The sequence below is a fragment of the Harpia harpyja genome, chromosome 7 (genome assembly GCF_026419915.1).
Source record: "Harpia harpyja isolate bHarHar1 chromosome 7, bHarHar1 primary haplotype, whole genome shotgun sequence".
Lineage (NCBI taxonomy): Eukaryota > Metazoa > Chordata > Aves > Accipitriformes > Accipitridae > Harpia > Harpia harpyja.
Genome location: NC_068946.1, coordinates 29,479,359 through 29,507,112, shown reverse-complemented (window position 1 = coordinate 29,507,112; position 27,754 = coordinate 29,479,359). Strand labels below are relative to the sequence as shown.

Genomic DNA, 27,754 nt, shown 5'->3' with positions numbered 1-27,754 from the left:
GGGAGGGGAGGGCAGGGCAGGGGGCGGCAGCCGAGGCCGGGCAAAGGGCGGGCCCGGCTGTGGCAGGGGGGGGCCGGGGCTCCCCGGCAGGGAGCGGCCGGCAGGAGCCGAGCCCCACGCCCGAGGCGGGCGCGGCGGCCACGTCAGCCCCGGAGCCGCCCCGCCCGCCTCCGGCCCAGAGCCGGATCCCGCCGCGGGCCGCCCTTCCGCCCGGCGCCGGGGTGAAGGCGCCGCCGTCCCATGCTGCCCCGCGCCCGGCCCTCTCCCTCCGCCGGCTCCCCGCCGCTCTGAGCCGCCGGCCGGCACCGCTGCCCTCCCCGCAGCCCGGTAAGCGCCGCGCCGCTTCCCCGGTGCTCGCCTGGCACCGAGGCCGCGCCACCGGGGAGAGGAGAAGAGAGGAGGGGAGGGGACCGCGCGGCAGCCCCGCCCCGGCGGCGGCGGCGGCGGCAGTTGCTCGCCGCACGCCCCTTCTCCCGCCGCAGCCCGGCCGCCCCCCGGCCTGGCGGGGCTGTTACCTCCGGCGTCGCACCTCCGCGTCCCGCCGGCCCCTTTCGCCGCCGCGGCGGCTCCGATCGCAGGTCCCCGGGACGAGCGCGGGCGGCCCGCCGGCTCTGCCCGGCTTTATCTGCGAGGGGCGTCCGCCGAGCGGCGGCTGGCTCAAAGCTACCGGGTCCTTTCGGAAGACATGTCCCCCTGCGGTACTAAAAGTAAGTTTGAAGGAAAAGTGTGCCCTACTAAACGGTTTTTTTGATGCGATCTAAGTGGCTGGTATTTAGTGTCGCTCAGTAGAGCTTTGCGTGATTACCTCACTCACAATGTACATAATAAAGAGATGGTCTCTCACTCGCGTGGTCTTCAGACAGCAGGCAATTAGCCATCAAGAAACTTAATCTTCATGTGCAGTCTGCACAAGCTGGCCTTGGGGTTCTGTACTAACACGTATTTATTGAATAAGAAGGAAAATGTATTTAATTGCTTTTTCCTCCCTCCTCTTATAGGTTGTAACTTTTGCAAGACTTGTGACATGAAGTAGGACAACCAGCATTTTGAAGAGCTCTGTCATAAATACGGCTGTATCTCTGAACATTGGCGGATTTACTGGAGAGTCTTCCCAAAGCCTCCTCGAATCAGAAGCTGTAACTTTCTAAAAGCTTCATAATGGAGTTCTTAGTATCCAAAGGAGATTATATTAGATATTTCAAAAGATCTTTATTGCTAGTTTTAGTATGTGTCATAGTTCTTGTGTGCACTGATCAGGACTACTATAGTTTACTTGGAGTATCCAAAGAAGCAAGTAGTAGAGAAATACGACAGGCATTCAAAAAACTGGCATTAAAGTTGCACCCTGATAAAAACCAGGTAAGTTACATCTTTAACAGGTCGAAGTTGTTGTGTTCATGGATCTTAATGTTTAAACAAAAAGTGGTTTTAATTTATCTAAAATGTTTCTCTGTTCTTGTGAAGTAACATAACCACCTCATAACATGCTTCAGCTCAGATTTTCTGCAGAGAAAATTTACAAAAAGGGATAGACTGGTCATGCATGGCTGTGTTGAATTTGGGCCATATTAAATTTCTGTGGTGAAAAAAAGAGCCAAGATCATTTAATTCTCTTTTATATTTTTGTAAATAGAAGAAAACTTGTCTGTACGTACTACCTTGTTGGTAAACTGATGAGTTTGTCTCTTTCTGTTTAGCTTAGGGGAACTTACTGTTTCCCTAACATGAAGTCTCATCTAAACAGCGAACAACACCAGCCTGTACTGAGACATCAATCTCCAAGTATCGAATAGGACAAAGCAGAAATTCTGGGACTGCCAAGGCATAACGAGGGAGGGTAATAAGGAGCTCTAGAATAACCAGAGAGAGAAGGCTGGGAACGGCTCAGTCTGTGCTACCATATTTTTCAAAGTACAAAGAAATCACTTTTAACTTTAAACATCATCAGTTTTTCCTCAAGATTTCCTGAAATAATCAGAAATTCACAGGAAATAGGAGGTTTTGGATCTTTGTATGTGCAACTGCCCCTGCACAGAGCCCCAGAAGACAGTAATGTTCCATATGAGCTCAGGGCCCTCCTGCACAGAATACACTGAAGCCTCTGAGGCACTAATGTTTTACAATGGATTTGAACATGCCAGAGCTCAAAGAGAAGGGCAAATCTCAACAAAGTTAGAAATGCCATCTTGTAGCTATTAACTGCAAGTTTTGTTTTCCCTGTGTTGATACCTTCAAAATAATAACATTTGGGTTCAGATTCTGTAGTGTCCAAGTATGCGAATACTACTAAATATTTTTCAACAAGTTATTTTCAACATTAAAGATGATAGAAGATGAAGCCATTACACAAATTCTGTAATGGTAATTCATTTCATGTGTATCTAGGTAAATAAGTCAAGAATCTTTAAGAAGTGTCTTTTGAATGAAACATGTAAGCAGAAGTTAAAAGGGTGGGAGAGTGCTGCAGATTTTGCTCCAGCTTTATACTGCACCATCTCAGAACCCAAACTGGGGTTCAAAATATGTCTGGAGATTTTTCACTGTTCTAATTCCAAAGCTACCTAGAACCAGAATGCTTTTTAAATAAAAAAGGGGGCCTCTGTCTACACCGTAAGATCAGAAAGGATGAATCTGGCTTTACAGCAGAGATTTTCAAACTGGACAAGTAGGGATTCTAGGGGAGTAGAAAAGATTGCAGAGGAAACGGTAAGTCTTCATTCTTGAGTATTTTTTTTTTCTTCCATTGGAGAAAAAGAGTTGAAAGAAGAGGGATCACTGGAGAATGTTACAGCCTCCTACCAGTTTGCTTTGTATTTCAGTTGGTACTTCAGTGAGGATGAAGAAATAAGAAGACGCATCTGGCTTCAGGAAAGGAAAACTTTACTGTAGTTTGTTTGGAGACCACTGCATAATGTCTGTTTCCATCACAACTGACATCTTTAGTAGGGATTTAAAAATATTTCCAAAGATTATTTTCTCAGCATTATATGTACAATATGGTTTATTAATCACTTACTAATTATAGTTTCCCTTACATAGAATGACCCAAACGCACATGAAAATTTTTTGAAAATAAATAGAGCATATGAAGTACTTAAAGATGAAGATCTACGGAAGAAGTATGATAAGTACGGAGAGAAAGGTCTTGAAGATCAGCAGCAAGGAGGTCGTTATGAAAGCTGGCACTATTATCGCTATGATTTTGGTAAGTTATGATGTATATTTGCGATTTGCTTAAAACAGTCACAAGTAAATGCAATATTCAGATGTATATCAGATCTTTTTATGCATTTCTCATGCATCCTCTCCTGATTTCTGCCTGCTCTATTCTTTTCCTGTAGCTGTCATTTTCTCTCTGTTGACCCAGTCTTTTATTTACTGTGTTAATGGCTACCCAAAAATACCAAAAATGTAGTAATATATTTACCTAGCCTTTTGTTCCTGCTGCTTTCCTTTTTATTGGTCATCTAACTTCTTGGTTTTTTCTAAAGTGCAAAGCTTTTTTTTTTTCACTTAAATTCCATTGTTTATGTTTCATCAATATGCTTTTTAAGTCTTTAATGCAGGAAGACTTTTTTTGTTTAGATAAAGTATTCTCAATTGGATTTTGAGAGATTTTTGCACTGTCAAGCCTGTTTTATATGCAGTTACACATTTAGAGATGAGTAAAGATGTAGTAGAAACTTAAAAAGTAATAACAGAATCATACCTGAAATGATCTTGAGACAAGTTATTTAATGTTTGTCACAACAAATTTTGGGTAGTTGTACGGAAAGGCTGGAATAAACCATTCTCAGAGCTGCTGTAACAGGAGTAAGCTAAAACAGGGAGCTGAGGAACATGGTTTGATTGATACAAAAGAAAAAGGTTTTCTGGTGTAGTTTGATTTAATATGTCCCAATCTTTTAAAAAGTAATGTCTGTGCAAATTGAAATTGAATAAACCAGAGGTGCAACTATCACAGGAAAATATGGAAATTATCCTAAAACTTCTTCAGATAAACAGATTTAAGAAATTTTATCTGCCTGAAGTTGCACTGCTTGATTGAGAAACAATATCCTTGAATGTGTATTAACCAGTTGTTTGGAGATTTTTATATTTTTAAATTTTATATATGTGTGTGTCTGTGTATATATATAAAAATAGATACTTTATATATACGTATGGACGAGTGTATGTATAATGTATATATGATATACAAATGGACAGTAATATAAAAAGTACCTTGTCACCTGTAGAAATTAATTTCTCTCATTATTTATTTGCATTTAATCCTTGTATACCTCAGGTGAAATGGCATTCTCACCATGTTAGGTACTGTAAAAGATCTGTAGCCATAGTAGCATAATATATTGCTGCATAATAGTATTTTTGGTATCTCCGCACTGCCTTTCTTGCGTACTTGAAGTAGTAGACTGTTTTGTAGTGATGTTCTAGGTAGGACTGGTTAGCTTTTTAGAAAAGCTGTCTTACTTACCTTTATTCTGTCCATTTTATTCCACGGCATTCACACATTCTGTTAGTGGAAAATCTTGTGGCTGAAACACCTTTGTGATCTAAATAGTTTAGATAACCAGAGGCTGAGAGAAGAAGTGAAAGCTTCCAGACATTACATATAGCGCTCTCACTGAGAGCTGTAGCTTCCTGGATTTTAATCTGACAACTGGTTGATGTTATTTCTAATACTCTTGCCGTAGCAGTGGTAGTTCAAGTTCTCTGCTCACTTGGTGGCTGGTCTACTAAAACACCAAAAGAACTGTTCTGTTCTGTTGGTGGCTTTTGTAGCATGAGGGTGCGGGAGTTAGCAAGAGATTAAACTAAGGTTACATATTACTAAACAAATATAGCTTTGTTGTAACAACTATCTTTGCCAGCTTTCTATTTCAACTTAGGTGTACTGTCTTCTGTTTTCTGTCTTGTGAATAAGATGATAGTTTGTTTCTTCCTTTTAAAGATGGCAAAAATAAAAAGCAATTGTTGGTTTTTTAAATAGGTATTTATGATGATGATCCTGAAATTATAACATTGGATAGAGGAGAATTTGGTAAGTTTTAAATAAATAGCTATCCGTTTGACAACATGGCAACCGAAAGTAACAATTTTTACGTTCTGAGCTGTGTTTCTATAGACTTCTGTTACATATCTAGACAAAAAACTGTCAGAAAATCATCTTCAGATGAGAAAACAAACAAAAAGGCCTCTTAACACTTCCTGGTAAATGCTAGTTAGCAAATAGATCAGTATCAATAAACAGTTTAGATTAAGTTTGAAAGATACTTTGTGAGATCTCTAAGAGGAAATTATTGAATTAAAACTTTGTATCTCCTATTTTATCATTACTATTTTTTGGTCTCTTTTCTAAAAATGCACTTGATAGAACTTTTCTATTTTATTTCTATTAATTGTTTTCTGTGAAATCCAGTCAATTGTGCCTTGCACAAGAGGTTCAAGACCAGAAGGTGATACCAGATACTAAAAACACAGCTAAGTAAAACAAGGTCTGGAAAGGTAACACCTTCAGTGAGGATATCATCCAGGTTTTTTTCTTTTAAAATTATAGCTAAGATGTTTAAAAGAGACTAGAGCGAAAAACTATTGGATTTTGTGTGACTTTTCATCTGCATTTTGAGTACAGTTTCCTTTGTACGTACTGGATCTACATGCTGAACCAGTTTTGTAAACTGTTCTAATAGCAGAACCTCATGATGCTCTCCGTAAGAACCTGGCCTTGCTGTGGTTAATTGATTAGCAGAATCTACACAGCCCTTAGTTGTCTGGTTGTGATGATATTTTAATATAGGCAAATATAATTTAGAAAATTCACTATAAAAATTATGTGCAAAAATGGAGAGACTGAAAGCCATGTAATTCAAGCTAATAACCTCTGTGTGTGTATACTTTGTTGCTGTTGTTTTCTTTTATAAGCAAGAGTATTTAATTATGTTTCCCTTGACTTTTCTAGTAATTATATTAACTTAGATTTTTTTAAATTGCATTTTCACCTATTAGACAGGGATTCTACATAAAAAGATTGCCTGGTAGAACCCAGAAAATACATAAAGTGATATAAGGAAATGGAAAGTTCTAGCGGGTAAAAATCTTTTAGCACTTGTATTTTGTTTTTAAGGTAACCAGACTTATACTGTCACGCATTTCAGCTAGGTTAATCTGTAGAGAGTATGTTTATTCTTAATTAATAGAACAGATGTTGAAAGTCAGGGTGCTGATATTCTCTGAAATATTATTTTTGTGCACTTGCCTACAACAGCAGCTATGTGCAAGTTAGGTGCAATCTTTATCCCGTCTGAGTTACTGTTACTGTGTCTGACACATAAATACTTAATTCAGCTTTTGGGGAAAACAATATAGTAAAAAGGTACATTCTAGATATAACTACATTGTAGATGTGCACTACTTAGAATTTTCTTCTGTCCATCTAGATGCTGCTGTTAACTCAGGAGAACTGTGGTTTGTGAATTTTTATTCTCCTCGATGCTCCCACTGCCACGAGTTAGCACCTACAGTATGTATAACAAGCAAATTAACTCTGAAAGTTCATTGTTTTTAACATCATAAAACTTAATGAAGTGGATTTTTACACTGAAGCTGAAGCCAAAGACTACAATTCAAGTTGCCAGGAATAAAACATGTGCTGATTTTTCATTATATCTTTATAGGAAAATACCTTTTTTTTTTTTTTTTTTTTGCCTTTTTTCTAGTGGAGGGAGTTTGCCAAGGAGATGGATGGAGTAATACGCATTGGAGCTGTCAACTGTGGAGATAATAGAATGCTTTGTCGAATTAAAGGGATTAACAGCTATCCCAGTCTGTATGTTTTCAAAACTGGAATGGTGAGTGACAAAACTTCAAGTGTTTTTAGAAAGACTGAAATCTGGAAAAGTATTTAATACTTGTTGAATCACAGGTGTTTATATGAAGGTCTTGCTTTTAATATATTACTTCCTTTTAATAAATTACTTTTTCTCATCTTTCATATTGGTTAAATTAATTTAGAAAGTTAACTTTGAAAATAGATATCTGGTTTATACAGTGAGTTTTTTAAATCATTTTACTATGCAACATATCACTTCTGGTTTGGGAAGATACTGTCAGCAGTGGTGCTGTAGCAAGGCAACAATTCTACTTGAACAGTTTCTCTTATAGAATTGCAATGGACTTTTCAAATACAAAGAATAGTCTGTGGTTTTGAGTCTAAAGGATATGACCATGTACCTAAAGCAACTTGGAAATTTCTTCCACACAAGTAGTGGTGCCAGGGGTGGTGTACAAATTGCACTTGAATGGTTGGGTACGTTTTGACAATGATAAGATTTGAGAGGTTGAACGCAGAGATTGTGAATATACTAAATGAATTGATGCAAGCAATTTTTATTTAAGTAGAAATACAATCATTGGGAGTTGGTGTTTCTAAGACTACGTTATTCTTGTGTTGCTGGACTTGAAAAGAAATCATTTTACAAAATTTAAATAGAAGTTAAATTCTAAATATTCCAATATGGGAGGGAGAGAACAATTAGAGCTAAGGGTGGGAGGGGCGAGGGGGAGAGAGTGGTGTCCTGCAGTTGCATAAATACTGTTATAAAAAAAACAGTGGGTTTGGGGGTGGTTTTTTCTTTTTTTTTTTATTTTTTTTATTTTAGAAACTTTATTCTTTGTCTTCTGTAGCAACCAGTGAAATATTATGGAGACAGGTCAAAAGAAAGCTTAAAGAACTTTGCCATGCAATATGTTACAAGCACAGTCACGGAGTTATGGGCAGGTAATGTTCACATATTTTGCTTGGGGTGTTCTTGCAATTGCTTTTACAGTATAAATATGGCAGAAACAATGTATACAACTGAATCTGTCAACTGTTGCTAAGGGGGTTTTTTGAGATTAAAAGTAGTTTACTGTAATTTGTTACTATAAATATAAAACCTTGTTTCATAGTCACGTTTAGTCACAAACTGATGCAAATTGTTTCACTCTTAGGAAACTTTGTTAATGCCATTGAAACTTCATTTGCTTCTGGTGTTGGTTGGCTGATCACCTTCTGTGCTGAACGCGGGGGTAGGTGTATTAAATACTTTTCAAATAAGGCGAACAGGAAAAAGAAGTACTTCTGTTGATGGTGGCATAATCCCTTTTGCTTCTAATAAAAGATTTTAAAACATCTTAGATCACAACAGTATTTGGACTGTGGGTCACGTAAGCTCCGTTTTAGAGGCAGTTTAACAAAGGGGACATTAATAGAAAGATTATGCTATTGTGATTCTGTAATGTCATGTGAGCCATTAAAAAGGCACTCAAGTGTAAGCCCTCAGGGAAGGGAACTGATAGAAGAGGCCTCTAACTTCAGTTTCCAGCTCAAGCTCAAATGACAGATATTGCGTAGGTGCATGCCAGCTTGTCATGATAGCAGAGTAGAAGAAAGGATGTATCTCCCCTTTAAACCACCAATACTCAAAAATTAGCTGAATATTTGCTCTTAAGTTAGGTTTGGACATAGTAATTGCCTCTTAGCACTGATGTCATGACGGAGTTTAGATTTGCATTATTTTTTGTAGCTGCTTGTCACTGACTTTCTTGGGATCAATGTTGGATATGGTATATGAGAAAGTTGCCTTGATTAGCTGGTAGAACTAAGTAAATGTGCTACACCTTTGACAAATAAAGTTTTCTTGGTCTTATGAAGAGACCTTTGTTCTGTGAACTGAATAACCAGAGCTGCAGTCTTGGATTTACATTTGTAAATAGCTTGGTTTCGAGTTGCAGTCCTTATTAAGTTTTCAGTTTTGGTCCAATTGAAGTGAGGTCGATGCATCTTCTTATTTCAGAAAAAAATCTGCATCAGAAGGTAACTATTCAAAGTCTGGATGAGTAATTAGAGCATATGATGTATTTATTATAGTGAGTTATTATTTGAATCACAGAAAATTGGTATTTCCATTGAAATTTCATTCCAAGACAGTATGTACATACCTCTTGGGTGTTTTTTAAACATTGATTAAGGAGAAATTTTAAAGCTCAGTCTTAGTATAGCAAATAAAATATTAAAATTTTTTAAATGAGAATTCTGTGTTGATGAAGCAAGAGAGTGTTATTCATGTTATTTTTAACTTAGAGTAGACAACCATCAAGTGCTGATTACTAGATGTTACAACTTAAAGTCACTGAAATACTGAATGAATACCCAGGAAGCATGCCTTTTGAAATGGTCACCTTTGTGGGGAGGAAAGAGGTAATTCTAAACAAGAGTAGGTTTAGTGCATTAATAATTTGAAATTTTATGTTCGTAAATAAATAATTTTTATTTTGCAGATTGCCTGAGTTACCAAACACGCCTTAAGCTAGCTGGCATGTTGGTAAGCAGCGTTTCGCTTTGAAAGCATTACCTGTTATATTTAAAATAAAATAACAGAAGTGAAAGCATCAACATGTAGCTAAAACTCTCACTGAGTTTAGTGGATCCAAGATTTCACCCATTAACTTTCAGAAGAGTGAAATATTTTTAACTTAGTAGCTATTGGAATAACATTAAATTTTTAAAGAATTTTATAAAATATGAATTAATATTACCTAATGAATTCCAGTATGGTTTCCTTCCATTTTCTAAATGTTGTATATAATTGCGTGTGTTGGGATTTTCAAAAGCTGAACCTGAAATTAAAAAATACTGTTCTTTGGTTTTGTGTTTGGTTTTTGTGTTGTTTTTTTTATTACAGGAAGGTCTTGTTAATGTAGGCTGGATGGACTGTGGCACCCAGGGTGAGCTTTGTGATAATTTAGATATCTCATCTAGTACTACAGCATACTTTCCACCTGGAGCCACCATCATCAATAACAAAGAGAAAGGAGGTGTTTTGGTACGAGTTGTTTCTCAACCGTTTTGTATTTAGATAAAATAAGGTGATGACAATGACAAAGGAATGTATAAATAATTTTCCGATTGATTATATCCAACTGAAAAGATGCTTTTTTTCTTCTTTCTTCTAAGTTTGTATGCCCTGGTATGAGTTTATATCCCTCTTGGCTTCTAAGGCAATGATCCCTGGAGGTGGTCCCCAGTTTGCTGGTATGCTGGGAGAGTGAACAGGAGCATGCTGCGATAGCAGCAGCCTGTACCACTGCCTAGCCACCTCCTCAGGAGCCTTCCTGAGCAGCTGTGGGAATCCAGGGGTGGGATGTGCTCCATGATGGGCCCAAGAGCTGCCACGCAGCTATCCTGGGCAAACTTGGGAGTCTCCCAAGTAACAAGCGATAGGACAAGAGGAAACAGCCTCAAGTTGCGCCAGGGGAGGTATAGATTAGAAATTAGGAAAGATTTCTTCACCGAAATGGTTATTAAGCACTGGAACAGGCTGCCCAGGGAAGTGGTTGAGTCACCATCCCTGCAGGTGACTTAGGGGTGCTTAGGGACATGGTTTAGTGGTGGACTTGGCAATGCTAGGTTTACGGTTGGACTCGATGACCTTAAAGGTCTTTTCCAACCTAAATGATTCTATGATTTGCCATGTGCCCCCAATTTTTTATTCCAGAAAGAATATGCCCTAGGTATCACAAGTTTGAGAAATGCTACTCTGAATGGAGTGCTGACGTGTGATAGAAGTACTCCTATGATGTCTGTTGGTACGGATTATGTTGTTCAGCTCTACTGTAATATTGCAACCTCCTCCTACATTTGTATGATAGTTTTAACTTCCTTAATTGATGGGAGACATTCTTAGTTTGAAGCAGGGCTTGTTCCTTTATTGTCACTACTGTATCTGTATCTTTAAAAGGAGGAAATTAAATTTGTAACCTACCTACTTTCGACCTTGTAACTTGCCAACTCTGAGTTACTGATGCATATTACTTCATAAATATTAAAAACTACTGAAACTTAAATATCTGTACGGTGCGGTTAAGGAAGGCTGTAAGACTAGATTGGAAATCTTGTAAACTTGATTGTAAAATTTGGCATGAAATTTGAATTTGAGACTTTCAGCCTCCATTTTGACAAAATACTGTATCTTGAGTTTAATATTGTAGGAAAACAAGTTAAAAAGCAGTATTCAGAGAGTGATGTTTGTGAAATTATATATATGAAGAAGTTGATCAAATAACCTATTATTAACTGTACTCTTCAGTTGATGGAAAGGAACAAATCAGAATAATTTCCCTGTTGCTTTGAGTACTAATCATCAACAATCAGGGTGATGTTTGTAATTCCTTATAATAAACACAGTTCACTTTCCTTCCTAGTTTCTTAACTCCTTGGATGCCAGAGAAATATATCAGGAAGTAATGCAGCATCTGCCAGACTTTGAAATTATCTCTGCAGCATCATTAGAGGTAAATTTAAAAAATGTGTTAAGATTTCTTTGAGTAATATATTTTTATATTTTTATTGTTACTTTTAGCATTTTTCAAATCCTGTTGACACAACAACCTAGTACTTACTTAGCTGAAAATGACCTTTTTTTTCTCTGTAGCCAAAATTATTTAACATTTTAACATTGTTTGTCTACGTTTACTTTTGTTGTTCAGCAAAACAAAAAAAGTAAGGGGGAGGGGGATGTATTTAATAGGAAGATAGAAAACCACAGAAATTGCCATTGCACCTCACTCTGCAACTGTAACTTTCTAGTTATTTTTTAAATCAACTTCATTGTAGAGAATTTTGTTTTAAATATATTTTGTCAGTGACGTAAGAAAGAAAATAATACTCTCCAATCCATGATAAGTTATGTATGAACTGAAATTGGAAGTCATAAAAGTTACTTGTGTCTTAGAGGAAAAAAAAGGAGGAAACCTCTTTTCACGCTTGTTGTAGCACTTAGAAGCTTGATCTACAAGAGGACATGGAAAAAAAAGTATAGAGGGTAGCATGTAGCCAGCTTGTTTTCAGATTTTTTCCTCTTTCCCACTTCCACTGCAGTAAAAGGAAGTTTAGTGGAAGGACTACATGAAAGAATTTCTTGAGTGGAGGAGGTCACTCAGAGATCAGATGAATAATTGGGCATTTGCCTTTATAAAGCATAAAAGGAATTTACAAATTGGTATAAGTTTGGAATAATTTTTTTTTTTGTCTGTGTTTTTGTTGTGGTTTTGGGGTTTTTTTCCTTTGTTTAAAGGACCGTTTGGCTCATCACCGATGGCTGCTTTTCTTCCGGTTTGGGGAGAGTGATAAATCAAATGTACAGGAATTTAAGAAACTTAAATTTTTACTTAAAGATGAACATATTCAGGTAAGACTGCTCACTCACCTAGTGTTAAATACCATTTACATTCAGAGAACAAGTCAGTATGTTTTTCGTTATTAGGTGTTACTACCACCTGCCACCTCTGGTACTGAAACACACATACTATCATATGGTAGATCTGTAGTAAATTTTTTAATTTAAAGCAAGCAATGAAGTTTCCCATACAGTTTGAATAATTTAAAAGTAGTGAGGAAAGATTATCTTTTAAATCTGCTCTGTCATGGGAAATGTTGCTGCAGATCCCATTCAGTTAACAATTAAAAGTTAACACTTCAAAATCAAATTGATGTATGTGAAACTGTATTTTAATTATTCAGAAAATCCTATAATTGTCTCAAAAATTTTCTTAATAAAAAGAAACCAAATTCAAACTTTGTACTGAAGACATATGGATTGTGTTATCCTACACGGTATGTTGAAAAAACTGTTGCATTGACTAGAAGAATTTGAATGTCATGTTTATTTTAGGTGTCTTTTTTCTTCCCTGCTATTTTATTTGGAGGGAAAAAAGAGGAGGATTCTTTAAGGTTTTATTCCCCATTTTGGCCTTTATATTAAAAATTAACAAGCAACCTCATATAGCTGTGCCATTAGTTTTCCTCCTGATGTTCACTCGAACATCGTAGTTTGTCTTAAGACCTCTGTTGTTTATAAAAAGGTTACTACTTTTCCATATTTTTACCTTATTTTCCTAACTCTTACTGCCTTTCAAAATATGTTAATCTATATAAATTAGGATGCCTTATATTAAAATGCCACTGTCTGTTAAATAGGTTGGCAAGTTTGACTGTCTTTCCTCACCAAGCATCTGCAACAAACTATATGTCTATCAGCCTTGTTTAGCAGTCTTCAAAGGAAAAGGAACTGGAGATTATGAAATTCATCATGGTAAGGGAAACTTTGGCAAGTTTAAATCATTACATAATCACTTTGAGATTACACTATCTTTGGCAAATTGCATTTGTTTTCCCAAAGAAGAGTTTCATAGTTGTAATATTTGCTTTTTTTCCTCTGACCTTACTGTAGCCTTGCACAAACTTACAATTTCCTCTGTTTTTTTTTCTTTTTTTCCTGGGTAAGCAGTCAACAGATGCCAAGAGATGTATTTTGTCTTTACTATCCTGTCTATTTCAATGTCATTTACATAATTACATTCAAATGAAATCTCTGAAGCTGATCAGGACAGCTTCTGCTTTGGGTAGGATAACCAAAGAATGCTGTAAGGCACGCCCTTCATAGAGGCTTAACACGCTACTTACACAGTGCTGCCAACTTGAGAAACTTGGATTTGATTTCGTGTGTCACTGCACTAAAACTAATTCCATGTTTTGTTGACTTCCATCCAAGAAAATCTATATTGAGACTTTTACCACTTACTTTCATTTCCGAAGTAGCAGTTTCCTTCCAGGAAACGTTGGAACTATGTTACTGTGTGCCACTGAAAGGATTCAAAATTGAAGAATGGAGCCTGAAGCAAGACTGTAGCTTCCAGCAATAGGTGCAGCTTCATCCAGAATGCAGCACAAGGCAATTATGCAAGATGAAGTTCTCATTTTTCAGCTTCTGAAGTATTAGAAACAGCTTGCTAGAATTAAGTCAGAACCTCAGTACTGTAATAAAGAAGCAAGGAGAAAAGTTTTTGACCACTTAGAAAAGATTAGTTGTATCTAAGGGGGAAAGATGATCCCATACATCTAATGATTGCTGCTGGGAAAAGCCTTATATACTCCTTGCAATTTCCACTCCTGCAGAGAAGCTAAGAAAGGGTCATATACATACAACATTCTTAGATCTTTTTCTAATGGCATAGATTACAAATAGCATAAGAGAAATACATTGGACTACAGTACACACATTCTTTTCTGAATGGTTTGGTTTACTATCTACAAAATAGATGACATCTGGAATGTTTGAGAACAGTCATCTCACTCCATTATATTTATTATATTTTTATATGTTTATAACAATATAATACTTGAAAGAATCAGGCTTTTTTTGTATGCTATGTTGAAGGGCTTCAAGAGTTTAAAATCTAGGAACAGTAATAAATCTTAGTAAGTAATTGTGCAGTGACTTCAGATTTAATTACCCTGAAGTTCTTAGTCTCAGTTCAAGACACAAACTCTCATTTCTGCTAACAAATATATACATGAAGGGTATGAAGAGACTTGATCTTTGCCCACTAGAGCTGTATCAGCAGGAACTTCAGTTACACCTAAAAGGCTGTGATTTATTGATATAATTTCTTTTGCTTGAAGTCTTTACTGTGTCAATACCTTTGCCAAGGCAAGTGCACCTAGAATAGTAACTTTTTAATTCCAACAAACACTAGTAAGATGGTAAAACAGCCAACAGTCCAGTCACAAAAAAACAGTCATTTTGTTTGACAAAAACATGTTTTGTCTTGGATAAAACATTTATTTGGCTAATATTGGGTAAATATCCAGTTTAATATTTAGCCAAATATCAACTGTCACCTAGAGCATGTCTTTCTTACCTGTGTAGGTCTGGACAGTTTAACATGGTCTTCCTGAGAAAAAGGAAGCCAGTACCTGTTTAATTATTTAATCAGGCCATGTTTAAAGATCAGTCAAGGGAACTGAAGGACTCCTGTTGCTGACACTGAGATTTTTAATGAGATCTCTCATAGGGAAAAATAAAATTTCCTTTCTACATTGTTCTTTGAAGGGAAGAAGATCTTATATGACATTGTTGCATTTGCCAAAGAAAGTGTCAACTCTCATGTTATCACACTGGGACCTCAGAATTTTCCTGACAAAGAGAAGGAACCATGGCTTGTGGATTTCTTTGCACCGGTAAATATTTAATATCTACATTTCCTTTCTTCTAAAATTTGTTATGTAACAAAATACTAGCAGTATCTTGAAAGTGTCCTTCAGCATCATGAGATGGTATTGTAAGTTCCCATTCCTTGGCAGCGCTAGTTCCTAGACTGTGTGGGTTTCGTATTGAGTGGAGTCTGTTGTCAAAGCAGTGTATCATTAATCTCAAACAGCTTACATTCTTCTGAGAGCCAACTGCTGGGAAAGCAATTGCACTTACTTGCATTTTTTTTTTCTAGTGGTGTCCTCCTTGTCGAGCTTTGTTACCAGAGCTGAGAAAAGCATCAAAACATCTTTATGGTCAGCTTAAATTTGGAACACTAGACTGTACTGTCCATGAAGGGCTTTGCAACATGGTAAGCTGCAGGAACTAAAAATAAAATAAAAAAACCCCAAACCAATCCTTTCAAAGAATATTATTTTCTTCTAGGGAGGGGGGCAGACAATGCTTGTTCTTTAATATTGCTTTCTTAAAGGGTAGTAAACCGAAAAAGACACATATATCAATTTTTTTCAAAGGAGCAAGCTATGTAACCACTACAGGTAATATATTAACGCAAAATACAGGTCACATTTTTCTCTGATTTCATAGTGTTAGTGGAAGACTCTGGAAGTATCAGAATTTAATAATTCCTGGGGGGTTTAAGAGAAAAAAAGAATTAAAGCAGAGCCAGAAATTTTTTTCTAATGTGTATGTAAATACACACATACATTCTTTTTGTCCTTTACCTAGGAGGATAAAAAACAGTAAAACATTTAAAAATACAAGTTTTATATTGATATAACACCTTTTGAAGATGTCTGCAAAACCACTTCTAATTTGGTTCACCCTAACTGACTGTGCTTTTTGTTTTGTAGCACTTAAGTAGTGCAGGATCTATTTCAAATTAAAACAAAGTTTATTACTTACCAGTTCACACTTATTTAAAGATATAGTAATGGCATGAAATTTTATTTTTTTTAATTTTGACCAATTTTCCATGTTTAAATTTGCTTTAACTTTTGCTTCAGTGAATTTATCATGGTAGAAATTATTGACATTACTTTTCCTGAATCCCAGAAAATACTACATTTTGACAGCTTTCCTGCACCTGCACATTTTATTGTTCACAAGAGCTTTTTATGTTAGAATGTATTTATCTTTAAAATGTGAATGTCTTAAAACACATGAAAAATGAGCAAAAAAGGACAATCTTTTTAAAGTTTTATTCAGATGTGTTTACACACTGAAGAATTCAAGTCATGGAAGCATCTGTGTTCAATAGTAAACAATACGGTTAGTCATACAGTACAAGCATTTCCACCTGGAGACTGGGAATAGCTTTAAAGTTAAGGCTTAGAAGGCTTGTGGATTAATTCCTGTATTTGCGGAGCATTGTAAAAGAACTACTGGCTGGTTTTTAAATTCAGAACAAACTATGCCATCTCTGAATACAATTGGCATCTTTTCTGTACTGATTTGTAATGGTTTCAAACTCCCATCTGCATGTAAGTCTGAGCAGTTGTACTGTACAAACTGGATAGACTAGCAGTTGTGAGCCACTAATACCAACAGAAGTTGAAGGAAAGTGCAAGAAACCTAATAATTCCTTGCAATTTCTTATTGTCTGTTTTGTTAGCATAACATTCGAGCTTATCCAACAACAGTTGTGTTCAATCAGTCTGATGTTCATGAATATGAAGGACATCACTCCGCTGAGCAGATCTTGGAGTTTATAGAGGTATGTAAATCATAATCCTTGTTGCAGTCATGGTCTGTAGGCAGCTCATTCACAAACATGTCTTTACTTGGAAGATTCTAAGATTTTTATTTTTTATTTTATTAATTAGACTAGTAAGATAAAGAGTGAAAAAACCTTGAGCAAGAAAAGTGATCCAGCAACTGTAAGTCTGGGACTTGACACCTAATGGATTAATTTCCCTACTCTGTCGAGTAATTTCTTTGAGATCACTAGCAAATAACTTAAGATACCTTCCAATCTGCAAAGTAATAGTAATGATTTCTATCTCTCTATCTCAGACAGAGGATAAAGGAATTACAAGTATGAAGTGAGGTAATATTAAGGTGAAAATGCCTCACGTACACACCTTGACATAGGAGGAGGTTCACATTTTTGTCAGTTAGCTTGCTGCCCTCCATGCTTCTCAGCTGTTTCTTGAACTTTCTTAACTCACAGAACTGCAAATCATTGGTACTCATCATTGTTGCTGCCAGAGTTTTGCTGCCAGAGTTCTGGCACCCATCTTTCCTCCAGCATTCAGGTTCTCACTGCTAGATTTGCAGACTATACAGACTGTTCATTCTCACTAGGTAGCCCAGAAAAAACAAGTGTAAGAAAGAGCACACAGGCAGGAACAGGTGGAGATCAGTCTTTTTCAGTTGATACTCAGAGGCCCCTAATGCACTATATGTGTTCTTCTGCATCCCAGCCTAAATAGCATGGCTGAGTGTCATAATGCCTGTTCTTGCCAGGTAAGGTGAATTTCTTGCCTTTTGCCTCCCTTTATGGAGAAGAGGCAGAAAACCTCCCTTTTGTAGCCTAGCTGTATTTTTTCATAGCTTTTCTCAGCAAATCAGGCATATGATTGTTTGGTTGAAAGGATGACTTTTGATGCTTCCCTGCCACAGCAGCAAGCAAATTTCACTAAAAGAGGGACATTCACAGAATTTGGTACGGTCTGTTTGTATGTGGTGGCGCTAGATATGGGATAACTTACTGTTGCAGAGTATGTGTCTATAAACTGTCTTTATTTTAGGATCTTAGGAATCCATCGGTGCTCTCCCTAACACCAGAGACATTTGTTGAATTAGTTCAGAGAAGAAAACGAGAGGAAATCTGGATGGTTGACTTCTATGCTCCATGGTGTGGACCTTGTCAGGCTTTAATGCCAGAATGGAAAAAAATGGCCAGGGTAAATGACACTTAAACATTTTTCTGCTTTTGTGTCTTCTTCTGTGGAATTATTGAGATGGTACAACTGCTATCTTAGAGATTTGTCGACTGAGAAAGTCTAGTGATTAATACTGGAGATAAAACAGGAAATTCCTACCTGACAGTTTTATAGTGTTTCAAATGCAAAGCTTTTCTCTGTTTTTTTAAAAGGTTCAGTACATTGATACTGTAATCCAGTTTTTTCCTGTTGATACAAGTGTGTTTTCTAAGATCTAAGAAACTTTAGAGTAACTAACTTTCCTTGATGCTTAGTGCTTTATATAGAAAACAGCTCTGCATTTGTTTAAAACAAAATATGAAAAAAAAATTTATCCATAAATTGGATAAGAATTGGTTGAAATAATTTGAACTTTATTCTCAGTATTCTTTATGATCATTAGTCATCTTTAAGATAGCACTTAGACCTTGGTGAAACCTCTGACTTGAATTTCAGATTAAAGGAATTCAATCTTATCCATCTTAATTATTTCCTATATTAGGAAGACTTTTTCTGAGATCTTGTTTTCTTCACTGAAAGTAAATAAATGTTAAATACCATACATTTTAAGGCTGATTGTCAGTTAGCTGAATTACACATACTTCAATATGGAATTGCTGGGATTGGGGAGGGTGTTTTTGTTTTGCAAGGTCATTACAGTGTTCTCCCATTTGCAAAGGTAATATTACTTTACAGACAACCATCTGGGTTTTCCTGGACACATTTCCAGGAATTTGAACTAGAAACTTTGGGCAAAAAAAAAAATAGGGCTTTGGAAACAAGTCCATGACTGACTTTCAGACATTTAGAACTCACCTAGACTAGGAGTTCTATATTCTGGTCAAATGTCTGTGAAGTATTAGTAGCTTTATAGTACAAGTTCAGTAATCATCAGCTTCCCTTGCCCATGCCAGGTGGTTTGGGCGTTTGCAACAAATACAGCGTGTTCAAGACACAGGCCAACTGTGCAACCGATAGCACATCTCCACTGCACCAGGATCTGTCGTAATTACTGAGCCTATGGTATGAAACATGGTAATATGGTAGTCCTTATAGTAAATAATCACACTCGTATGTACCTTTGAGGCAAGGTAGGTGCCTCATGAGCCATGTGCATGCAGCTTATACTAAAATATATGTGCATGATTGGAATGCACCTGGGTGGCTGGCTCCCATTAGATACCAGTGACCCATTTACAGGAAAGAAGAAAGCCTTGTGATAATCTCGGTTTGTTTTGTTGGGCTTTTTTCCCCAACTAAGTGATTAAGACTTAAAATCTGAAGTATTACTGAAATTGTAGTAGTGTTGATTAGCATATTTGATTGTAGGTTTTCTTCTTTTTCAGATGCTAAATGGATTAATCAGTGTAGGCAGTGTGGATTGTCAAAAATATTATTCTTTCTGTCACCAAGAAAGTGTTCGGGGATATCCTGAAATAAGACTCTTCCCTCAAAAATCAAACACAGCTCATCATTATTAGTAAGTAGTTTACTTCATTTGGGGAAATGTTAGATGATGTGGAACAAGATGAATATACATCTTCTGTTCTGTAGAAAAGGTTCATCACAGCTCTTAAAATAGGCCGTTACAATATTACTGTTTAGATGTTATTGACTTTGTTACTTCAAACAAATGTCATTTTATTTTCCCATTTCATCTCAGTAATTTGAACATAGCCTGCCTCAGAAATCTTAATTTTTATTTCTTGTTCTTGAGTGCCAGTTTTCTAACTTTAATTGCCTGTTAAAGTAGATTATTTAAATTATGCAATATAAAAATACTACTAGGCCTAATTGATTGCAGCTCTACCTTTAGAGAACAAAGTGATACAGCCATCTGATCATCCTCCCTGCCAACAGCTTGTTAGCACCGTTGCAAAAATTGTCCATCGTGTATCTAATTGTCCCATTCATTGTATCATTAGTGTGGAAACGTTAATCATTAACAACAACAACAAAAAAATTCTATGGGAAATAAAATCTAGCCAAAACCAAACAGCCTGTCCCCTCCATTTCACAGTACTGTTTGAAGATCCAGACATTTCAGGAAGCACATGCATATTTAAAGATAGATAACCACCTGAAATAGCAAATATGTTTCTTCATTATTTTACAAATTGGAAAGTTCTATGAAATGCTGGCAGATAATAAATTGTAATGCCTCTTCATCATAGGGCATAATAGCAGACTTCAGTAGCTTTCATCATTGGACTGCTTGCCTTTATTCAGTTCTTCTAGATAAAAGTTTCTCTTAAAATCAGGATTTTTTTTTCTTGTTGAAAACAACTAAGTTGGTGAATATGACTGTTAAGCACCAAATTCCTAATCACGAGTCAGCTATTTCCTGCAAAGATATGGAAATTTGTCTTTTGAAATAAAGATCACCAAAAACTATCAAGGCAGATTTTGACCAGGTAACTGTTGAAAAATACTTTGTTATAAAGTTGTAAGTTAGTGGATATGAATCCTGAATTAATCTTTTTTCTAACCTGTCACTAGAATTTCAAAATTAAGCAATGCCCTGGAAGTCCAAATAATAAATCCTTGTCCAAGTAACCAGTTTGCCTGGCTTTTCTACTGTCAAATTGAGGGAAATGTATATAACTAATAGTTGTTTTAGTGTAATGAATGAACATCAATTAGAAAATATATTAAGGTATTTCAATGTAATTCTCAGGTTTCTTAGAGGCTGCAATTTTATCTGTAGTTATTACCAAAGATCCTTCGTTCAAAATAGTTCTAGCTATCAAAGCTTATGTGCTCCAAACCAAGTTTCTTACTCTCTTGACATAGAATTTTCTTCTCTTCATCTTCTAGTCCTTAATTCTGTATCTTTGAATTGTATTAACGAGACAGATTTGAAACTAAGGTAGAAATATATCCTAAAACATATGCATTTAAGTTCATTATTTCATCATCTCCATTCTACAGAGTGTTTTTTTCAAACGTAATTCAAACCACTGTGCAACTGGATTTTTGTTTTCTTTTTAATCTTTTTATAGTAGCTACAATGGATGGCACAGAGATTCATATTCACTGAGAGGCTGGGCACTGGGGTAAGTTAGTGCATTAAACTTTGTTCACAAGCTGCTTGCATAGTTTGCTTGCTAGGAGAAATTAATATTTAAATGCTGTGTAAATCTCAAGAATTAGAAACACTCAGATATATGTATTGCTTAATTTAAGACGCTAAAGTTTCCACATCTTTTAACTTAAGCTTTTAAAATGTGGAGAAATAGCATACTCCTTGCTGTCCACCCATTTTCTGAAGACCATATTATTATTTTGTCTACCACTTTAAAAAGGGATTCTCTTATAGTACAAAGGGTAAAGTAGAGATTTCCAGACTACTAATATTCTTAATTTCAGAAATTTTTCTTATGCTTAAATGGAATTTGGATATGTTTAAAGTTTTGAATGGATTATGACTGTTATTCTTCCTTTCCACAGATATTTACCACAACTGTCTGTAGACCTGACTCCTCAGAGTTTCACAGAAAAAGTTCTGAATGGAAAAGATCACTGGGTCATTGATTTTTATGCTCCTTGGTGTGGACCTTGCCAAAATTTTGCTCCTGAATTTGAGATCCTTGCAAGGGTAGGTTTTTAACTGTATTAGCAGATTGTTGTACTCGTAATGGTTAAAATGTAATTAATCAGCACTTTATTTCTTAGCAATCATCCAAAAATCGCATACCCTCAATGAGCATCCTCAGTGAAAGTCCACAGTTTTAGGTCCCACTTGCCAGTGGGTATTGTCTCTTGCACAGACACACACAGAGATCCTCTTCTGAGGCAGATTTCAGCTTATGATGGGGTGACCTTTGGAACTGTGATGTGCTTGCCCTGAATTCAAGTAGAAGTGCTCTGCTGAACATGTTGTGACTTCTGATACAAGGTTAACAGAAGCAAGCAACTACTCTGAGATATTTAAAAGATTTGAGCCACATTTTTTCATTTACTTTTAGCTGCACTGCTGGCTTATTCAAGTTATTTGCTTACAGTCACCCATGGGAACTTGAAGTTTGTTTCTAATAAACATTTCTTTTTAGACTGTTAAAGGAAAAGTAAAAGCTGGAAAAGTAGACTGTCAGGCGTATGCTCAGACCTGTCAAACTGCTGATATCAGAGCCTACCCTACTGTTAAGTTTTACCCCTACCAAGGAACAAAGGTAAAGTGTCTCCTTTGTGTACACTGGTGAGCGGGTACTGTTAGTAGATGTATTTCATTTCACATTAAGACTTAAGAGACTACTTCTATAATGTATTAAAGTGCATTATTTAGATATTCTGGAGATACAGTAATAAACAATTTCAGTAATACTTAAAATAGTAGGACAATGATACAGTAATAATGTGTTATTGAAAAATAATGAATTGTAAATTAGTAGAACAGTAACTAAAATGTGGGCTTAACCAGAGCCAGGGTTTCATTTTGCAGGGGTCTCATGTGACAAAGTGTTTTTCAACCTTTACCAGTTTACCACCAGCTACCAAAAGCAGGCAATGTCTCTCTAAATGACTGTGGACAACTTCATTTTGGCTAAGGAGAAATATTCTTTTAATGTAATCATAGCATTTCATAATAATTTTGACAGTGTATTTTAAGATAGAAAATTGATAAAAAATATTTAGTTGTGTTCTGTCTCAAAAACAACCCTTATCAAACCATATTAATTATCAGTGTGACTCTGAGATCAATACTTCCTACTAACAGATTAGTAGTAATAAATTAAAAAATTGAAAGTATCCACATACTTCTAGGAAATTGCCTTTATTCTTGTAAAACTATTAAATTTCAAGAATATTTCAAGAATATTACAGTCATCTTTTTAAATGTATTAATGTTGAAGAGAAAGTACTCAATGCTATCATTCTGATAGCTAAGCCAATTCTTTTAATTATACTTTTCTTTTAACTGAATCCCTTATGGGAAGTTCTACATTAAATATTTAGCGGAATAAATGTGAGAAGATAACTATTTCAGGTTTCTTTAAGGATCAGGATAAGATTTGTGTAGTTCAAAACTTGTGTAGTTTTGAAAACTAGCAGCTAAGAGTGGTTCTTACTGTAAAGACAATTAGCATTGTTTAAACAGAGACAAAAATATATTTATGAATCATAAATCAACCTACCAGAGCCATTGTCTTTCTCTCCCTGCATTTCCCTTGAATTTTATCTGAAAGTAAGCAGATTTTCTATTCAGTGTAGAGCATGGGTAACATGTTACACAATATTTTTTTTTTTTTTTTTTTTAAGAAAAATGTTCTTGGGGAATACATAGACAGCAGAGACGCAAAAGGTATTGCTGACCTTTTGAATGAAAAATTAGAAGCAATTCAAAATAAAGGAAAAAGAAAAAAATCTAGAAATAAGGTAAGAATACTTACTGTGGGGCCTTCTGCAGAAGAGTTGTATTGTTGGAAAGAATAGCTGTTAAAAATTATGTTAGTATTTGCTCTTTGTCTGTGAAGTATTAAATCCTGTATCTTCAAATAGCACCAGGTACATTTTACTCCCAGTCTTGTTTCGGTTACTATTATTTATTCAAACTCAGTTCTCCATGTCTACAGATGTAGCAGAGAATACTGCAGTTGCAATGTCAGTTATGGCAAGACTTAGCAGAATTCATAGATATCGATGGGACACGCCCATGTCTATGGGACAGCTGCGTTAAATGGTTGAGATGCACCGTATCCTTAAGTATAATCCTTAGACTAGATTTAGCAAGCTGGCACCAAATTACAGAGGCTGATTAGTGCAAGACTGGGATTGACATTTTAACTTAGAAGATATTAATATACACCTGTTAAGAAGTACCCTGAATTCTATTTAACAAACATTTGTCCAGTTGAAATTTAAAATCACAGGAAAAAAAAACCCCAATAATCTTGATTTTTAGCTGTACTTTCAGAATAACTTAATTGTTTATTTTCTTGTCACCAGGATGAACTCTAAGTGGTACTGGAGGTAAACACAATTAGAAATATTCTGAAGCTGTGAATATAGAAGACGTCATGAGGAAAATATAAGGCTGATTACATTCAGGACAGGACAAAAGAGATGAAAACTAGTTTGAGTTCATGGGCATATGCGACTGTATGAATTCTGTTAAACTGTGGGGAGATGAAAGCATTTTGGTTTTGGTGGAAGCATTCAATGTTTCTGCAAATGAATTCTGCATGTCCCTTTTCTGATATACCAACTACCTTCTTCCTAGTCAAACATTGGAGTTGACCAGAAATGTGGACTTTATCACTTTTGCCTACCCATTTACTGGTTCCTTATATTTTTCCGTCTCTTTTCAAACACTTTTTGAATGTGGCACTCAGCCTGTGGCTGAATATGCACTCAAACCACTCTGCAATGCAGAAACACAATGAGGCATTGTCTATTTGAAAGACAAACAGTTTTACCTGATGATTATTCATTTTGCTTTGGGGTTGCATTATTGTCTAGTCAATTGTTAAGAAAAAAAAATCAAGAACTGGTGGCAGGATAGGTTTCTTGAATTACATTGCTCCTGCCCTTGTATGGATTACTATATTGTGGCACTGGTGGTGGTGCCCAGGTGAACAGAACTTTGAAGAGCTTCTTTAGTTGTTTTGTCTAGGTTTTGTCTTTTTTTTTTCTTTTTTAAATAAGAAAAAAAAAATCAAGGACTTCAAACTCAGTGTTTCATTGACTTTCAAAATTTAAGTTATGCCATAGAAGCATCTGCTTAAGTTATTAGGTCATAACTTTATTATTGTCTCTTTAAATATGAATGTATTCTGTGGACATACTTAACCTCTTTTGGTATTACCACTCTTCCTTTCTCTGCAGACATTTTGGGTGTTTTGTCTGGGTTTTTTATATAATCTTTAGGCAAGCAGGATAGCAAGTGCCTTTTTTAATTTAATAATGAACACTGTACATTGCAATGTCTCCTCATACATCTTAATAGAATTTCCACTCTTAATGGTAATATTTTTCATAGCTTCTCACTAGACAAAAAAAATTACAGAAGACAACGAAATGTCTGCTGCATTTAAGAGTTCAACATTGAAATGTTTCATGTTTTCAATAAAATGCTGCTGAGAACTTGTCAGATCGACTTTTTTCCCTGCTCTCCATGTATTTAGATTTGGCATGACTAGTCACTGTAGCATAGTATTATAAATTTGTAAATAGGTTGTTATCTACAAGTAATTTATTTTATAAAGAAGGCAGAAGGAAATAAAAGGAATAGATTCTAGTAACTTTGAGACATTCAAATGCTTCTTCCCCTATGTTCAGGGTTGCCTCTCTTGCTTTGTGGTTTTGCGGTGTATTAATCTGAGAAAGAAGAGAACGTATTGCATCTATTTTTTAATAAAATAGACCTTCCCAAAGCAAACTTCAAACTCAATCACAGTAAAAAAAAAAAAAGGTGAAAATTTTTGTATTTTGTGACTTTAATACAAACTCTGTTTTGGTCAGTTTTTGTATGTATGTTTAACTAACTTCAGTTCCCACCTCCTACCTTCTTCCTGGAGAATGAGGTCATGGTTACATGCTCAAGGATCCTACTGTTAAAAATCTAATCCAAAATAACCGACCGTACGTATTTGTACAGTTTATTCTTTATTCCCGTTAATGTACAGTTTCTCTCTTATTTCTGTTAACAGGAACAGACTAGTAGGACAAAAAAAAAAAAAAAGTGCTTCACAGTAGTCTCCTCCCTAAGATGATGGTAACAGAACTTTCTGGCTTTACTATGGCTCTATTCATACTTCAGCTTTTTGTAAAGTTACTTTGTCACTTCCTTCTGGTTTAGTCACTTGAAGCATATAGATAACTACTATGAAAAGACAACACTACTATCCTCATCAAAATATCCTGTACACTGACTTTTGTCAGGGCTACTGGATTTGAAACTCATTTAGGCTGTGACAAACATGATTTAGTTTAAATATGAATAAAGTTCATTTTTAAGATTTAATTCTGTATCATTATATTCTCTTTGCATCCAATTTTTTAAATTTCTAAGCTAAAAACTAAATGGATGTGTATGGATAAAAAATGAGGTGCAGAACAGAAAGAGAGCGTGCTGTAGATGATACAGGTTTCTAAGAAGTTTTTCCAAGTTTCCATGGGGTTTTTTTGCCATCTGCCCTTTCTGACAGTTCTTAATAAGCAGCTTAAGGGAAATGCAGCAAGTAATAAAGTCTTGCCTTTATTGCTAGCCATATAAATAAATAAAACCTTTTATACATAGTTATATCTCCAACGTTCTCTAAGGACAAATTCACACAATTACATGATCCAACTTTTACTAATCAAAGGTTTAAACTGGTTATTCAAGACACTTCTGGAGCAGCACTATTTTTTTTAAGTAAGAACATCCTGAAGTAGCCAGCTCCCTCAATTTTCTCCTTTAGAATCATGGAGGTGTCAGCATTGCCTCATTCTTCAGAAATCAAATTATAAAACAAATGAACCCCACCACCAAACCACAAAGACCACCCAGAATAATCAAAAATCTTCTCTAAATGCAATGAAGAATTATACTGGTCAACAAATATTTTGGAATATACTCCCCCAACCCCAATGCCAAACAGTTCAAAACAAGTTATAGTCATATTTAAGTAACTGTTTTGATACTTAAAGTTCATTTCATATTTTAAAATAAAAACCTTCAAATTCACATACTCAAGTGATAAACCAAGTGGAAGATGAATCCAAAACAGTACACAAATGAATGCTCCGATTGTAAATAATGTTCTACCATTCCTTAGTCCCCCTCTCTCCTCCTGAGAGTAAATTTCAATTTTACTGTCATCTTATGACCAAGACTGTTCCACTTCTCCCTGTATCTACCTGTAGAAAGTGTTTATTAACCCTTATCTTCACTCCTTTCCTAGCACCACTCTCTAGTGTGACTGTTCAACTGGGTGGACAAGTGTGATGACCTGTGGGTTTTGACTGAATGCCACAAAACCTCTCAATCAAGTCAAAGCAGGGCACAAGAACTCTCTAGGGCCTCTTTTGCTTAGAACTTTCCAGGGTATTAAGTAAACACTGGCAGCCTTGCCACATTTCTCAAATTACAAGCAGCAGACCACGAGGCCAGCCTTGTACCTTTTCTTTCTGGTATAACTACACATGCACAAAGAAAGGGCAACACATAATAAAACACAAAATACATGTAAGCTGTACAATAGGTGTCATAGTACATACAGAGGCCCAACGGCTTTTAAATTTATCTTTTGCATCCCATTTTGTTTTAATTAAAAGAAGGACTTCTATGGCTGTTTAGTATCACTGAGCTGATTAGATATCATGCCTTATACTAAAACAACAAAGTTCCCAAGACACATTTGGCTCCTCTAGCTTCTGCTGCTGCTAAAAAGCATAAAAATAGAATAGAGAAAATATAGCAAAAGTTTCAAGCAACATATTGATTTTATATGGTCTGCAGTTGGAAAGATCATGTTTTGATTAAACTTGGCAAGTTTGATTTTTTTTCCATTCATGGGCATGCTTCAGGTTTAATTAGTTGTGGAAATTCCATACATTTTTATCAGTTTATAAAAAGACTTAAAATGTTTTAATATTAAAAGTTTTCAACAGGAATGTACAAAAAGAACTTATTTCATTTACTGAGACTTTGCATCTGAAAACAGTGACATTCCAAGTCCAAATACTTTCAGCCTTGGTCTTCTCTCTATGCTAGAATTCATTACTAATTTTTTCTTCCATCTATATGTAAGC

At 35.9% G+C, this 27,754-nt stretch overlaps 1 protein-coding gene across 2 annotated transcripts; it reads left to right on the top strand.

Moving 5' to 3' along the window:
- The first annotated feature begins 88 nt into the window (after positions 1–88).
- Positions 89–25,982, top strand: DNAJC10 (DnaJ heat shock protein family (Hsp40) member C10). 2 transcript variants are annotated; one of them, XM_052791297.1, is made up of 23 exons: positions 89–327; positions 999–1,359; positions 3,040–3,205; positions 4,994–5,044; positions 6,441–6,523; positions 6,720–6,851; positions 7,687–7,780; positions 7,993–8,070; positions 9,322–9,365; positions 9,726–9,866; positions 11,245–11,334; positions 12,117–12,230; positions 13,019–13,133; positions 14,934–15,061; positions 15,328–15,444; positions 16,708–16,809; positions 17,846–18,001; positions 19,366–19,499; positions 21,022–21,075; positions 21,470–21,617; positions 22,072–22,191; positions 23,279–23,395; positions 23,966–25,982. In XM_052791297.1, the coding sequence occupies exons 2-23, from the start codon at positions 1,159–1,161 to the stop codon at positions 23,975–23,977; spliced, it is 2,397 nt and encodes a 798-aa protein (XP_052647257.1). In that variant the 5' UTR covers positions 89–327; positions 999–1,158; the 3' UTR covers positions 23,978–25,982. The 2 variants fall into 2 exon arrangements, with proteins under 2 accessions (XP_052647257.1, XP_052647258.1); XM_052791298.1 differs by lacking the exon at positions 89–327 and adding an exon at positions 639–707.
- The last annotated feature ends 1,772 nt before the right edge of the window (positions 25,983–27,754 follow it).